Genomic DNA, 13,914 nt, shown 5'->3' on the forward strand with positions numbered 1-13,914 from the left:
AGAGGAAGAAAGAAGAATTAAACTAACGGAATGGGAGAAGCAATTAAAAACAAACTCTTCCATTGACTACGGACATGTCGGAAATAATGCCAAGTCGAAAATCAAATAGTGTTTAAACTATTAGGAGCTGAAGTGAACTATTGGCTTCTGACTGAGGATGCTAAACCAAGATCAGTCTGATTTAATGGATCTAATAAGCCACTCTCGCGCAACCCCTGGCTAAATCACCCTTTTATTTATATAGCCGAAGGTCTGTTTTGAATTTCTTAAGCTTTTATTATTTCCTGTTATGTCCTGAGTAACCGCTGATGCGATGCTGAAAAGAGCGCTATTTACGTCACTACTCAGAATGGATCTAGAAAGTGCGTGGTTAATCGAACCTTAGTGTCTCTCAGACAAGCGTTTGTCAAGATGGCAATGTCCTCTCGGATCTTCTTTTGGCCAGTAATGCCCTGCAGCTCCGAACGGCATCTTCAGCCTTTTCATCTTGACCTTTTGAGATGTAATAACGAGGCGTCTCGGGGAGGAATATCAACCAACATACAAGATAATTAGGATAATTATCTGATATGATGGACAACTCATCATAGTTTGCGTGAAGTCATTGATAAAGATAACAAAGAGTTCACCGATCGGATTCGTTAGCAATTTTGAAATATTACAAACGCAAACTCAGGTCTCATGCTTTAAGAATGGCAAAATCAAACATATGATAATTAAATCGCATAGCTTAAGACGATAAGAAAACCAGGCATAGACTGGAACCCAGCAAGAGCGGCAGAATCGTATCCATGGCTCAATCGCCGCAACGACCCAATTTAGCGATTGCTGCTAGACCATTTCAGTAGTAAATTTACAGCCTAATATTACGACTGCCCAATATCGTGGACGACCTGTTATGAGCACCAGTACTCACAAGTCTCTGTAGCTAGAATACTTTGCCGGCGAATAGCAATGCTAGGAAGGCGGCGTGTATGAAACGAATGTATCGGAGAAGACGGCGTTTGGATGATCTTCCGTCCAAGGTACCATCCATTCTAGCATGGGACCTTTGAGCAGGGATGGAACAACCGACCCTTGGCATTCTGTTCCACTGTTTGCCACGTTGTACCCCGCGAACCAGAATCATCCAAGCCCTGCCGCGAGTTCCAGTTGTTCATAGCCTCAACAACACGGTGGTCGCGTTGCGAACGTGTACACGATGGGAAGATCCATATACTCCACTCCTCGTCTATCCGCTTGGCCGTGCATTTCTAGACCGACAATTAGATAGACTACTTTCAGGAACCTGAATGGGTCGAATAGTTACAGCTTTGTCCGGCCCGCTTCACCGCTTGAGATAATACGAGCTTTTGTGTAGATCATTACAATTGATCGGGTTGCGGGTCCATCGAAGTACCGGATTTACATAATCGTTGACGTATATAAAAGCAACAGCCATTCTTTCCAAACATACACTCTCTCATCCATCAGTTCTGCATTAACTACTCCTCAAATCACTCAACCAAACCACCCAAGTCTCTATCAACAAACTTTCAACCATCAAAATGAAGTTCTCTGCTGCTATTCTCGCTGCTGCCGCCGCCACTGGCGCTACCGCCGATGCTGTCTTAAACGTCCGCGACTTCGCCGCCAGCTGCACTCCCCACAGCGCCATGTGCAGGTATGTATCTTCAAAATCTTGTCTTCCGTGAACATGTGGCTGACCAAGCTCCCAGCTACTCTTTCAACGTCATCCAGCCCGGCACCATGGACACCAAGGGCTACGAATGTACCGCCAAGCTCCCCGGTGCTGGTCCTGGTGAGCTTCCTGAGGTCAAGGTTGGCACCTGCCTTCCTTCTTCACGAACCTTTGACGTCGTCCGCAGCGACAAGGGCTTGACTCTCACCGTGTCCGTCCAGGTCTCGCCCAACAGCTTCACCAAGGGCTCGCACCTCATCCCCACCAAGGACATCAAGACTGTCAAGGGCGACACTCCCACCGGCGATGCCCAGGCCTATGTTGGCCCTAAGGACTTCCCTCTTGAGCGTGTCGATTAAGTGTATTCTCTTTAGAGAATAGACGATGATCTTTTGGAGCTAGAACGACATGACCAAGGTTGGGTTGGCTATGAGAAATGAGATGAACAATGTGGATATGAACATGGAATGAATGATAGACGGGAGAGGATTCAATAGTCGCTGACTAGGCTTATATTTGGTGATCTTCAGGTACTGATTTAGATTCATACTAATAGTAGCGCTCTTTGTATAATGAAAATCTGCTCCCCATAATCATTATGTCTCTTATATGTGATATATGTTACTAAAGAATTACTGTTAATCTCATGTCTCCACTAAGATCGAATGAGTAACACATCCAACAAATTCATGTTACCAAAGAATAGGCACGCAATTGAGTGTCCAGTATTTTCATTGCCTGTGAAGGGTCAATCCTGGAAATGGTTCAGTGTGGCGCATTGACTGGCTAAGACAAAACCACCAAAATGTACTACTGCTTCAAAGAAATGCAGACTTGAACTGACTGTGGCATAACTTCCATCGGAATGAGGAACTGCAATGAGAACAATCTAACATCAACCAACGTCAATAAAAAACATGAGAAAACTAAAACGGTCAAAAGAACAAGGCAATATAAAAGAAGTACGTATGTGTGTTTCATATGTACAAAGGTAATTGACAACGTTTGATGAGAACAATGAGCTTTGTACCTGTCGAGAGTTGCGCACAGTTACACATTTGAACAGAGACAGAACAGAACATTTCTACATTCACATGAATAATGAGGATATCCTTCATTGTCCAAAATCAGCTCGAAATGTGGTCTATGTTCAAACTTCGTATAAATAACCTTCTCTGCCACGCTTCAAAACAAACTTTCTCATCATCCACAATCAGAGAACAAACAAACATAAACAACAACATCACAACTGTCTACACTGAAACTCACTACCACAGCACAGCAATCAACCGCATAAACAAGACAATTTATGTCGTCAAGATCTCACAACACTCAATCTCAACAAAACACTGAAACCGTCAACATGCCTGACCCAGTTCACCCCTTCAGCCTCACCAACGGCACTGGTGACATTCGTTTCACGCTGCCAGGGTCAAACCAAGAGTGGACTACTCGTATCCAGCGACCTGGAGAGGAGCAAGTCAACAACAATCCCAGCAACAACACTCCCATGGAGCGTCAGGCTAGTCGTCGCCCTCAACATGACATGCTACCCCAGCAGCATGGTCAATTTGTTCAGCAGCCTCAACATGGACGACGCCCCTCTTCCACCCGTGGAAGTACGACAAATCGTGATAATGGTCATCACGTTCACGGTCACAGTCATCATCATGGCCATGGTCATCAACACGGTCATGGACATCACGATCATCACCACGATGATCATTCTGGTTCTGATGATGAGTATCATCACGATCATGATCACCATGATCGCCATGATCGCCATGATCGTCATGGTCACGGTCATCACGGTCAAGGCCATCACCAATTCAATGCTCCTCCTCAGTACGTCATGGCCGCGCCGCAAGGTCATATGCCTCCGGGACGTCAGATGGCTCCTCCAGGATATGGAATAGCTCGAGTTCCAGCTCCTCAGGGATCTGGCAGGGCTCCTCTGGGACATCAGATGGCTTTTACGGAACATCTGAGGCGCGGCCAAGAGATGACTCCTCTAGGCGTTCCGAGACATGTAATTGACAATGCAGATTCTGAAATGATGGAATCTCTCTTGGGTACTCCAAGACGTCCAAAGTGGGAATCTACTATGGCAGCCGACATGGAAGCATTGGGATTGAATACTCCGGAACGTCAGAGGCGCGGCCAAGAGATGACTCCCCTAGGCGTTCCAAGACATGTGATTGACAATGCAGATTCTGAGACGATTCAATCTCTCTTGGGTATCCCAAGACGTCCAAAGTGGAAATCTACTATGGCAGCCGACATTGAAGAATTGAATCGCCTTCGCCGCAATCGCTAGACGACTACGGCTTGTAGTGAGTGTGGAATTCTGGGGATGCTCCAGAAGAACACTGCAGGTTCGAGACATCTGTTGAAAGCTTCAAGCTGAACAATAGATGTCTGAAGAAGGGGGAAAGGAAAATGAAATCGGGAGGGGCTGTGATGCCTAGGTCTGGGAATAGAGGAAGTAGAGAAGAAAGAAAATAATAAAAAAAGTTGAAAAACAAAGAAATTGCAACGATATGACTAGGTGATTGAAGCATCGTAGAACTTTCAAGTCCGGACGGTTGTCCTGAAGGTCTAATAGGCTTTCCTATACACTGTCTATATACTATGCACATTGTAGAGTATCTCTCCTATGGACGCGGTGCTTATTATGAAACAAATATAAAGAAAGTGAGGGTTTAAGTATGACAGCATTCTGTACTGCAATATGAAGTGTCAGGGCTATAGAAAATTCTATCTAGCGTATCTATTCTATGTCTATAGTTTGAAGAATGAAAAATTAATGTTGATAAATGGCCCCTACTTCCTCTTCTGGATCAAAGTAACCAGTTCACCACCTTTAACAGAGAACTGATTCTTCTTCTTCACGATCTTTCCGTTGACCGTAAAGATGCTATCCTTGGCAGAAACAGGTAGTACCTCAGGAACATAGATAGTTCCACGAGTTCCCTTATCACCCACAACTCGAACATTCATGTGCAAAAGATCAGATACAAGCTTCCACTCGACTTCAATGACGCCTTTCTCGGTTGGGACACGGCCCTTTGCCCATTCAAGACCAAGAAGCATAGGCTGAACCTTCCACTCGGCAAACCCGGGCTTAACGACCTGTACTCCAAGAACCCACTTGACCAATTCAGCGGTAGGTGCAGCAGCCCATCCATGACACAGCGATGTCATGATACCAAGTCCAGGCGTGCCGTTAGGATCAAGGGTCTCCCAGAACGTATTTGTGTAATTGACGTTGGAGGGGTTTGCCATAGGTGCCCACAGAGTCTTGAGTAGCTGTTTGGCAGTATCTCCGTCGCTAGCTTCAAAGGCCGATCGGAGATGATATGCAGATGAGAAGGGGCTGATCTTCTGAGCGAACCCGGAACTGACTGTGCCGTTGCTGAAAGCAAGAGGTCCCGCGGGAAGTTGAAGCTCTGCCTCCATGGTCTTCAACAGGGACTTTGAAGAGATGCCGTTGCTCTGGGGAATACCAGATAGAATAGCCAAAGCATTTGCGTCCTGGGCAAATCCGGTTCGCACCTCGTTGCTGAGAACGTAAGCGCCCATCGTTTCATTCCAAAGTTGCTTATGGATGGCCTTGCGAAGGTTCTTCAGTCGAGTCTGATACTTAGCCGTGCTTACACCACCAGCCTTGAGGAAAGTCTCTGTTCTCTGCAGAGAGTAGGCATACAGAGCGTTGAACTTAGTACTAGCACCTGTCTGCGACGGGTCGTAGTAATTCCAGTCTCCAGTTAATGCAGCATCATCAATAGTGAAGAGCCCGTCGACTAGCTTTGAATGAGCCCAGTCCAGCATTGCCACAGCTCGCGGGGCCCATGTCTTAGCAAATGTCTTGTCACCGAGGACCTCATAGTTGGTGGCAAGACCATTGAGGAAATTGAATGAATAGCCGATGAGACCAGTGATGTTGATGTCGAGGGGCTGCGGTAGAGGTTCTTGCTGAATCTTGGCATTGGGGATCCAGAACCCAGCAGTCGTCTGGTATGATCCAACGAGATCAAGGGATCCTTCAACGAATGACTTTCCATAGGTACTGGCAAAGGTAGACGAGATCGCTATGTCGAGATCACCAGAGTAGGCGATTCGATCACGTCGTGAACCGTCGACGATCGTGTCCAGAGGGTTGTTGCCCATGAAGAAGTCTTTGAGGAAGGATTTGTCTTTTAAAGTGGAGGAATAGATCTCTACGCCTTCGAGTGTGGTAGCGCGGAGGTTGCGGTAGTAAGCGGAGTGTCCAAGAGGTGCGCCGAGACCAAACGAGCCGTAGAACCTCGATGTCTGTGTGAACTTGAGAGCTGTCTGGTTGTTGATAGAAACCTCAATGTCGGTCATGTTCACCCGGGCATGAACTGAGAGCCATTCGCCGACGTTTGTCTTGCTGCTAATTTTACCAGAGGAGGAAGTGCTAGTTGAAATGACGCCGGTCTCGATGTTGCAGGTGATCAAGACTGCCTCATTCAGTGTATCCGACAAAACCGAGAAGACAAACTCGCCAGTGATTGGCTTGGCGTCAAACTCAATGTCGTAGCTGGTAGCCTGAGAGACACCAGGGTCACTCAGAGCCTGAGGAGCTGCACTCTCGACCAAGGATCCTTGATCAGTTACCTGCCAGAAGTCTGGAATGCTTCCCTTGGGGATCTCGGTGAGTTGAGCGGTTCTGGCACCTGTATACCAAATGCGCGTCAAATCGTCGTCGGAGCATTCAAACGACCCGGGAAGTTCCGTAAGCGGTGTTGTTTCGACTGTCGGTTTGACTCCCACACGCTCAAGTCGAAGGCTTCCAGCAGAAGAAAGGTTAAACTTCTCGTAGCGAAAAGCGCCCTGAATAAGACGGTTGGTGATCAATCCAGGTTCAGTTACATTGTACTTGTTGACACGGTATGTGTCCATGGCCGCCGCAAGGGGAAGGGGTCCGTCGCTCTAGTGATATTGATTAGCAGATAAACCAACTATGTCGTTGAAGAACCTTGAAACATACCATGTATAAGTTCAAGGCAGCCTTGGATTCCGCAAACGTAACCTCGAACCCAGATGTATCGCCTGAAGCCGAAACTACTTGGAAAGTTGGGTGACCCTCGACACTGTGACCATAGTCGAGAACCACGATGTTGGGTCTGGACCCATCAGAAGAAAGATTTACACAGCTGTCGCTGGCATAAATGACATTGGCTGCTTCGGAAACTGCGAGGGTAGTCTGAAGCAGCAACCCTATCGCAATGTAAGGGCGCATCATGGCCAAACTTGACAAAGGTGAGAGAAAGGCTGAATATTTGAAAGAAAGTATTCGAAGTGAAAGATAAAATAAAGTTGAAGGAGCGTGTTGTGTTTGATGATATGATTCTAGAATTGGCCCTACTATATATGCTCAAGAATAATCCTCTGCTATGGAACCCGATTTAAGGTTCTTCAACGTACAGCCTCGCATACTGATCTTGGCAGTCCTCGAGACATTGATAATGATGAAAGTTTCCCATAAATGATGACGAGGCCGCTGCGATGCCGGTACTTGGCTGCATAGAGGCTAGACTACCGGCAGTGCCGAGAGACTAAGCGAGGTTGAGCGAGATTGAGCGAGGTTGAGCGAAGCTGAGCGAAGCTGAACGATGTTACACGACTCAATACGATTGATAAATTTATGCAACGAGATTAACTACGGGTCATATTTTCTCTGCCAAGTACCAAGGTGGATAGTCGCCTCACACATTCGGTTGATAATAATTTATTATCAAGGAGACAACATTTATGACATTAAAGAATTGCTGCGTAAATGCTTCTGTCACTGCTATTTAAACCTCCTTCACCCCAACCCTACCTATACAATCTCAGAACGCGTAGCAAATGTCAGTGATTGGCACCTCCACATGATACAAGTTGCCCTTCACCCATTTAGTCGCAAATCCATCGAGATCAAACACAAAGTCCGATTTGAGAGATACACCACATCCACCGGGAGGAGTACTGATTGAACCACCAGCACCACCATTAGAAGCATGGCCAGATTGAGCTGCATCCAGACTGAACTTGTTCACAAACTCAGGTGTAGCTGTGAGTCCACTGCTGAGATCAACAAGACCGCCGAGCAACTTGAACGTGAGTTGGACAGTCAGCGACGCACTCGCATTCAAACCAACCTCGACACTCTCGCTTATGTTAGCGTAGGATGTGTACTGTGGCTCCCATCCTGTAGCGCTGTTCTTGCTTCCATCAAGAGCGTCAAGGTGAACGTTTCCAGAAGGGATGGAAATTCCTGCACCAGCGTGGACTGCGACAGCGGCGGAAGTATCCACGTCAACTCCGACAGCGAAAGCAATTCCTGGTCCGAGAGACAGGATGCCAGGGACTTCCACGACAGTGAAGGTCAGAGTGTCAGGATCGTACAGGATGGAACGCGACCACGCTGCTGCTACATCAGCTGACAGGGCAACATCGGCGGAGAAACGTGTGTTGAGATCGAAGTAAAGATGTTCCATCTATTAATGTTTAGTACTTTGCCAATTACTGATCGATACCAATTACTGACCTTGAACTTCCAAAAGTTGTATTTGGCGCGTCCAGAAAAGGAAACAGTGGAAGAAAACTCAGCCTTTTCAGCCTTGATGTTGACAAACGGTTCTTCACTGAAAAGAACAGTGTCTCTTGCGAGTCCAGTACCGAAGTCGAGAGATAGGCTGGGATTCAGGTCGAGGCGCTTTCGTAGCTTGGTGGCAGGAATCGAGTTGAAGGACATTTCGCATGTTTCTACCAACGTTAGATTCACTCTTATCCATGCATTTGTAACTTACCGGCGATGTCTTCCAGCTTCTGCTCCGAGGCATAGCAAGTTATGGACTTCTGGCTTTTGTCCGAAGTGACGCGATCAACAAGGTAGAAGGCCTGTCCATTGGCTGCTTTACAATTACCCATGTTACTTGTGATAAGGATAAATGTATCTAGCCATGTCTTGATCGCATTGTTAAATACATCAGCCTTGCCAAACTTGACCTCAATAGTGTCAGCTGTGCATTCGACTGAAGTGATAGCATCGATGTAGTCGAGCACAACAGCTGGATGGTTCATGACGAGATCCATATCGATTGATCCACTAGGTCCCTTTGAGGTGGTGGTGTTCTTGTTGGCATTGAATGTAGAGAACGTCCCGTTGGAGGGCTTGTGCGATGGCTTCGGGGTGTTCGCATTCTGTTGAACAACTTCGTCATCGCTCAGGTCGCCGTAAGACATGGCAATCTTCTTCTTGGGAATCGCATTCTTGGGGTTGCTGCAGTCGACCTTTACGGGAGTCTTGGGAATAAAAGTCGCAGTAGTGTTATGGTGAGATGTGGATGATGCGTGGATCGTAGTTTGAGACGTCTTGGACCGAACGGGGGTAGTCTTCGCTCTGATAGAGGCAGTCTCCTGAGCGGCGGTAGTAGTAGTAGTATCGATGACGGACGAGACAGTCTGAGGCGGCATCTCAACGACAATGTACTTGACTGTGCAGCCACATGACTCGTCGATCGAGGTGTGTGTCTCATGCGATGCAACCACGCCTGCAGAGAGTAGCCAGAGGCTAAAAAGAATGGACGAGAACGAGGTTCTCATGGTGGAAATGATGCAAATGCTAAAAGAATGACAAGTCGATGACTGAGTTGGAGTGACAAGACCAACATCTAGCAGCGATATCTACAAGATATACTTGCTTCAAGAAGCCAGTGGATACGAAATAGAGTTCATCACAACGGTGACTTGGCTACCATCGCTCAATAACGTCAGGTATAGCATTGTTCGTGAATCTATACCAATGCCATTCTATAGGGGTCCAGCTGTCAAATAACAACCTCATCTAGACCCTTAAAACTGTCAAGACGGAAAAAGCCGATCCCATATCGTTGCATCTAAGCGGAAAAGGGTAAGGCGTACAACGGTGGTAAAGTGGTGGGAATAACACATCCGGTGAGTGGTTGCAATGCAGGGGTGATTTTCGGACGCGGACCTTCCCAGTTGGGTAAGCGACGTTGCAGGGGAGTTTTCCAGCTGCTATAGGTATAACTACTTGAAGACTAGACGGTATTGGCAGTGTGACAGGTAGGGCAACACCACTGGTCGACGTTTGGTATCCTGGCATGAATGCAATTTGGATAAGATGGTGCGGCAAATAGTAAGCTAATTCTTATCACACGTCTGTCACAGTCTTCGTCTTGGCGTCAAGTGGGCTTATCACAAGCAAAGCTCGGCAGTCACAGGAGTGCAATTCATGCGACATGTGCCGCATGCTCCCATTTTTATCACTGACTAATCTTTCTTACGTACTGGGTGAGATAAATTCTACCTCTAAAACTTACATGGTGGCCTAGTGTTTGTAGTAACTGTTCAAGTACATATAGCTTCATAGTTCAAACGTTCACTTAGCGTTCATTACACCATCGAAAGTCTGAGATACCGTAAATAAAATTCATTTTAGCATGCTAAAAGTTACTAATGGACCATTCAAATACGGTATGATGAAAGAAATAATACAACATGCAAAATTGTAGGACAAGGGAAAGGTTTTGACTAAGGACCATCTACATTCTAAAGAACTGAAACTGACACAAGATATTTCACGCAGGGCATTCAAGTTACAAGAGACGTTACAATCCGCATTCTGATCAGTAAAATATCTAGCTAGATACAAATGAGTGTCGCAATTCAACTTCATTCCAACCCGAACCTTTCTTCCACTCGATCTCCAGAAACATGATATACCCTAGCCCAAACTCTGCGCAATCAAGTTGGCCTTGAGAGATATGAGAGACCCCTCGCTTGCTGCAACCACAGTGGGGCATAAAGACATTCAGGAGTCTTGGATTGTCATGAGGAGTTTAGTAGCAGGTGAGCGCTTTTGAAGCACTGTCCCACTTGCAGCTGTTACCATCCTTGGTACACTATAGAAAACAGTAGTTAGCATGGGTACTTTTTCGGAACCTTGTGAAGCTGTACCTTTTTGTTGTCAAACTTGGGGCAATTCTGAAGAACGTCTTTACCCTTATCGTTCTTGTACTTGCATCGGTTCTCGGCCTTGGTGCATTTCTAGAATGTGGTTAGTTTATATTCCCTCAAGACATTAGAGATTGAACTTACTCCCCAGTATTCCAGACGAGGGAATAGGTTGCCTCTGGCATCAAGCTCTTGAGCTGGAGAGTTGACGGGGGTAGCTACGACGCCCATGGCGGCAACAAAGAGAGGAATGATAGTTGAGAACTGCATGTTGTAGAATGTAGATGATGAACTTGGGAGAGTTTTCCTTGGGCTAGGAGTCTGATGTGAATGTCTGAGTAGAAGAGATGTTGATTTGATTTGGTTCTTCAGCAAACGCAGACACATGGACTCATTCTTATACAAATTCTGCCTTGCAATAGCGATTAACAAATTCTCATCTCTCTTTTCGCAGAGCTATGCTGAGCATCACGGATGTTTCTCAGTTGCTCTGTATGCAATGCAACAGATTCCAAGACCAACAGAAATCCCAGAGGATCAGAGCATGAATAGGTTCAATGCACATCGTTGCTATGTTCATGTAATTGGCGTATGTTTATCATTGGCTGAACCGTATGGAAGAAGCTGGCTAATTGGAGTACGACGACAACGCGGCTATGCGCATGCAAGCAAGCTGGGTGGAGTTATTGAAAAGCAGTCATCACTTGGCATTTCACACCTGCGGCAAAGAATAAATAATGGCGCGTCTAATAATACCTTTTCCTTTACGGTCAACAGCAGGACAAATAGCTCGCATCGTAGGTGGCCACCTATTCATATCTCAAGTAAATTCTGGTTTATTTTTTAGCGTTGAAGATTCAGGCATTGAACCAATAGTATAATATGAAATGCGAACATTTTTCAGTCTAAGATATAGGTTGTCTCTATTCCAACCGGATAATACTGAAGGATAGGAAAACTAAATCTAACTGCCGACATTTTTGATAAGCACTAAGACCTCTCATGCAGCTTACTTAATCCCTATCACTGTCGCAGTAGCACAGCACTTTCCTATTTAGAAACTCAGCCTGATGAAGCTGCATAGTCGTCTGAAAACATATCACAATGCTGCTCGTAAAAAAAACAGAAGAAGTTTCGGGCATTACTGTTTCTGTCTTCATGACAAGGGACAATAGTCTCGGGCCCACCCGAGAGTAAGCTTACCTACATGAACAACTGACACGGGTAGGTGCTTTGACCAGTTGTACTTTGATGCACGGACAGTGAGTAGGTTTAAACCCCATGCCGACCATCCGAAATCGTTTGGTTGCATTTTGTATATTCTGTTGATCTGCTGATCTGTTGATCTATCAGTGGTCGACGAAGCTGGCATGAGAATTCATTACCAAATACGATTGACACTAGCGGAGTGGCTAGGTTTTTTGCCGCATTGAGCAATGCAGCCTGAAAACAATGACAGACTTAGCCGAGAGAAGAACGTAGATCCGCACAGACCTGATGAAAATATCTCCGCCACTGTAGCTGTACAGCCTTTATATTTCTTTGTCTTGTCTTTGTGGTTTATTACTGGTTTGAATATGTGCGATTTTTCATGAAAGCTTGCATGTTGAGAACTGAAGTGGACCTAGAATGTCTTCCGTTATGCCCCAGGTGATCGCGTCGTCTGTTTGGTGATATTACCCTGGACTAACTAAGGCAATGAATGTGTCTTGAAGAAAGCCATCGTCTTTTCAAGTAGGATACATCTCGTATACAGTCCCCATATTTGAGATTCTTCTAAGTTAACAGCACTTCTCCAGGGAGGTAAATTCAGATGTTTAAAATTGGTACATAAATGAGGATGTTCTGTTTGTTAGGGTAACTAGCTGTCGGTATTCTCAGTGTGAGATTTGAGCAAACCCTGCAAGCAAGAAAAATGCTGATCCTTGTGCAGATCTTCACCACCATCCTGATAAGCCCTAAGAATCTCCGAGTTCCGTTCCTCCACATTGGAGACCATTGCTTCGATAGCCTCAACAGCAGACTCCTCAAGGCCATTCTCGTTGGCTTCCTTCGCCTCATCCCGGATCTTATGCAGACGCTTGAGCCAGAACATCCACCGCCAGGGTGTGAATCCATTCGGGCACCGCTTGCCAAGATCTGACTGGGTAAACATGGGGCCACCATGGCCAACAGGACTCGGGCAATCGTTCCATGAGACATCCGACAGTTGAATGATGTTGTAACCCGCTTCGTTGATCCACACTGAAGCAGAAGGGAGCAGTTGGGCAATTGTGAGGTCTCTCATGTCCCGTTTTTTGTCCTCGTCATCTGCATCCCCAGCCGTGCCAAGATCTCGTGCATCTTCAAACACAGACCGGAAGAGAAGGAGGGCAATCTGACTCATTTTGTCATTGCTGACCCGCGTCGAGGCCAGCTTGGCCAAGAACGACGCGAAATTGAGACGATGAGCGCCTGAGAGCGTCGCACAGTTGTCCATCCAGAACTTAGTCATGTCAGAGACTAAGAAGGGCAAATCATTCCACAGTGTACCTTCTGTTGTTCGTGCGATATCAATCCCATAGGAGCCCGATACGGGCCTGGTCAAAGGCCCAAGTCCCTGGAACCTGACAATGTCCAGAACAAGCCGGTCATGCTCAGCAGTTTCATGAGACGCATGTCGGCTCAGCTGGTAGTAAACATGCCAGATAGAATGAAGGTTGCCCTCGAGAGAATCGACGCCATCACCAACGCTGCAATAACTGTTGCTGATATTCCAGGTTCGATTGTAACGCGCCATGCCTCGAAGCTCTTCAAATTCTCCTCGTGCGACGGCTTGGAGCACATCCTCTTCATCCCGAGACATGCTTTTGAGCAATTCTTGTTGAGATATTCCTTTTGGAGAGGGAGCAAGCAAGGCTTCGCGAAGGCTGTTCATGGTGTAGTATAATATCGACTGTGTAAGGATGTAAGGATATAGTAATATTATACATAATGAAAGCTTCATATATGAAATCCTTAACTTATGAGGTTGGCAATCGCCGACCCATACCGCTAAATCAGACAGACGCTAAGAAATCTTGCTCTATTCCCAGCAGTCTTGGTGTCTCTTTGGTTTAAGACCGATGCACTGCAACAGACTACTGCACTAGACCTTCTCAGGCTGACGAAATGGCGTGGTTCTGTTGGGCCAAATTATTTGCTCAAAATATGATAGGTGCTACCGTATTCAATACGTAATCTCAAGCTATTACGAGCCAACAGCA

General features: G+C 46.2%; 6 protein-coding genes across 6 annotated transcripts; 2 read left to right on the forward strand and 4 right to left on the reverse strand.

Annotated features, from left to right (window-relative positions):
- The first annotated feature begins 1,489 nt into the window (after positions 1-1,489).
- On the forward strand, positions 1,490-2,203 carry FGSG_04741 (uncharacterized protein). Its single transcript, XM_011324880.1, has 2 exons — positions 1,490-1,663; positions 1,719-2,203. Exons 1-2 carry the CDS (start codon positions 1,548-1,550, stop codon positions 2,038-2,040), a joined length of 438 nt encoding a protein of 145 aa, XP_011323182.1. The 5' UTR covers positions 1,490-1,547; the 3' UTR covers positions 2,041-2,203.
- Positions 2,204-3,044: 841 nt separating this feature from the next.
- Positions 3,045-3,597, forward strand: FGSG_04742 (uncharacterized protein; the record flags this gene model as incomplete). The annotated part of the gene is made up of 2 exons (XM_011324881.1): positions 3,045-3,300; positions 3,344-3,597. The coding sequence occupies 2 exons, from the start codon at positions 3,045-3,047 to the stop codon at positions 3,595-3,597; spliced, it is 510 nt and encodes a 169-aa protein (XP_011323183.1).
- Positions 3,598-4,504: 907 nt separating this feature from the next.
- On the reverse strand, positions 4,505-6,950 carry FGSG_04743 (uncharacterized protein; the record flags this gene model as incomplete). The annotated part of the gene is made up of 2 exons (XM_011324882.1): positions 4,505-6,637; positions 6,696-6,950. The coding sequence occupies 2 exons, from the start codon at positions 6,948-6,950 to the stop codon at positions 4,505-4,507; spliced, it is 2,388 nt and encodes a 795-aa protein (XP_011323184.1).
- Positions 6,951-7,470: 520 nt separating this feature from the next.
- On the reverse strand, positions 7,471-9,295 carry FGSG_04744 (uncharacterized protein; the record flags this gene model as incomplete). Its single annotated transcript, XM_011324883.1, has 3 exons — positions 7,471-8,187; positions 8,238-8,455; positions 8,500-9,295. The coding sequence occupies 3 exons, from the start codon at positions 9,293-9,295 to the stop codon at positions 7,540-7,542; spliced, it is 1,662 nt and encodes a 553-aa protein (XP_011323185.1). The 3' UTR covers positions 7,471-7,539.
- Positions 9,296-10,554: 1,259 nt separating this feature from the next.
- Positions 10,555-10,939, reverse strand: FGSG_04745 (uncharacterized protein; the record flags this gene model as incomplete). Its single annotated transcript, XM_011324884.1, has 3 exons — positions 10,555-10,617; positions 10,673-10,762; positions 10,814-10,939. 3 exons carry the CDS (start codon positions 10,937-10,939, stop codon positions 10,555-10,557), a joined length of 279 nt encoding a protein of 92 aa, XP_011323186.1.
- Positions 10,940-12,530: 1,591 nt separating this feature from the next.
- FGSG_04746 (uncharacterized protein) lies at positions 12,531-13,586 on the reverse strand (the record flags this gene model as incomplete). The annotated part of the gene is made up of 1 exon (XM_011324885.1): positions 12,531-13,586. The coding sequence occupies one exon, from the start codon at positions 13,584-13,586 to the stop codon at positions 12,531-12,533; it is 1,056 nt and encodes a 351-aa protein (XP_011323187.1).
- Positions 13,587-13,914: the final 328 nt, after the last annotated feature.

Source organism: Fusarium graminearum, chromosome 3 (assembly GCF_000240135.3).
Source record: "Fusarium graminearum PH-1 chromosome 3, whole genome shotgun sequence".
NCBI lineage: Eukaryota > Fungi > Ascomycota > Sordariomycetes > Hypocreales > Nectriaceae > Fusarium > Fusarium graminearum.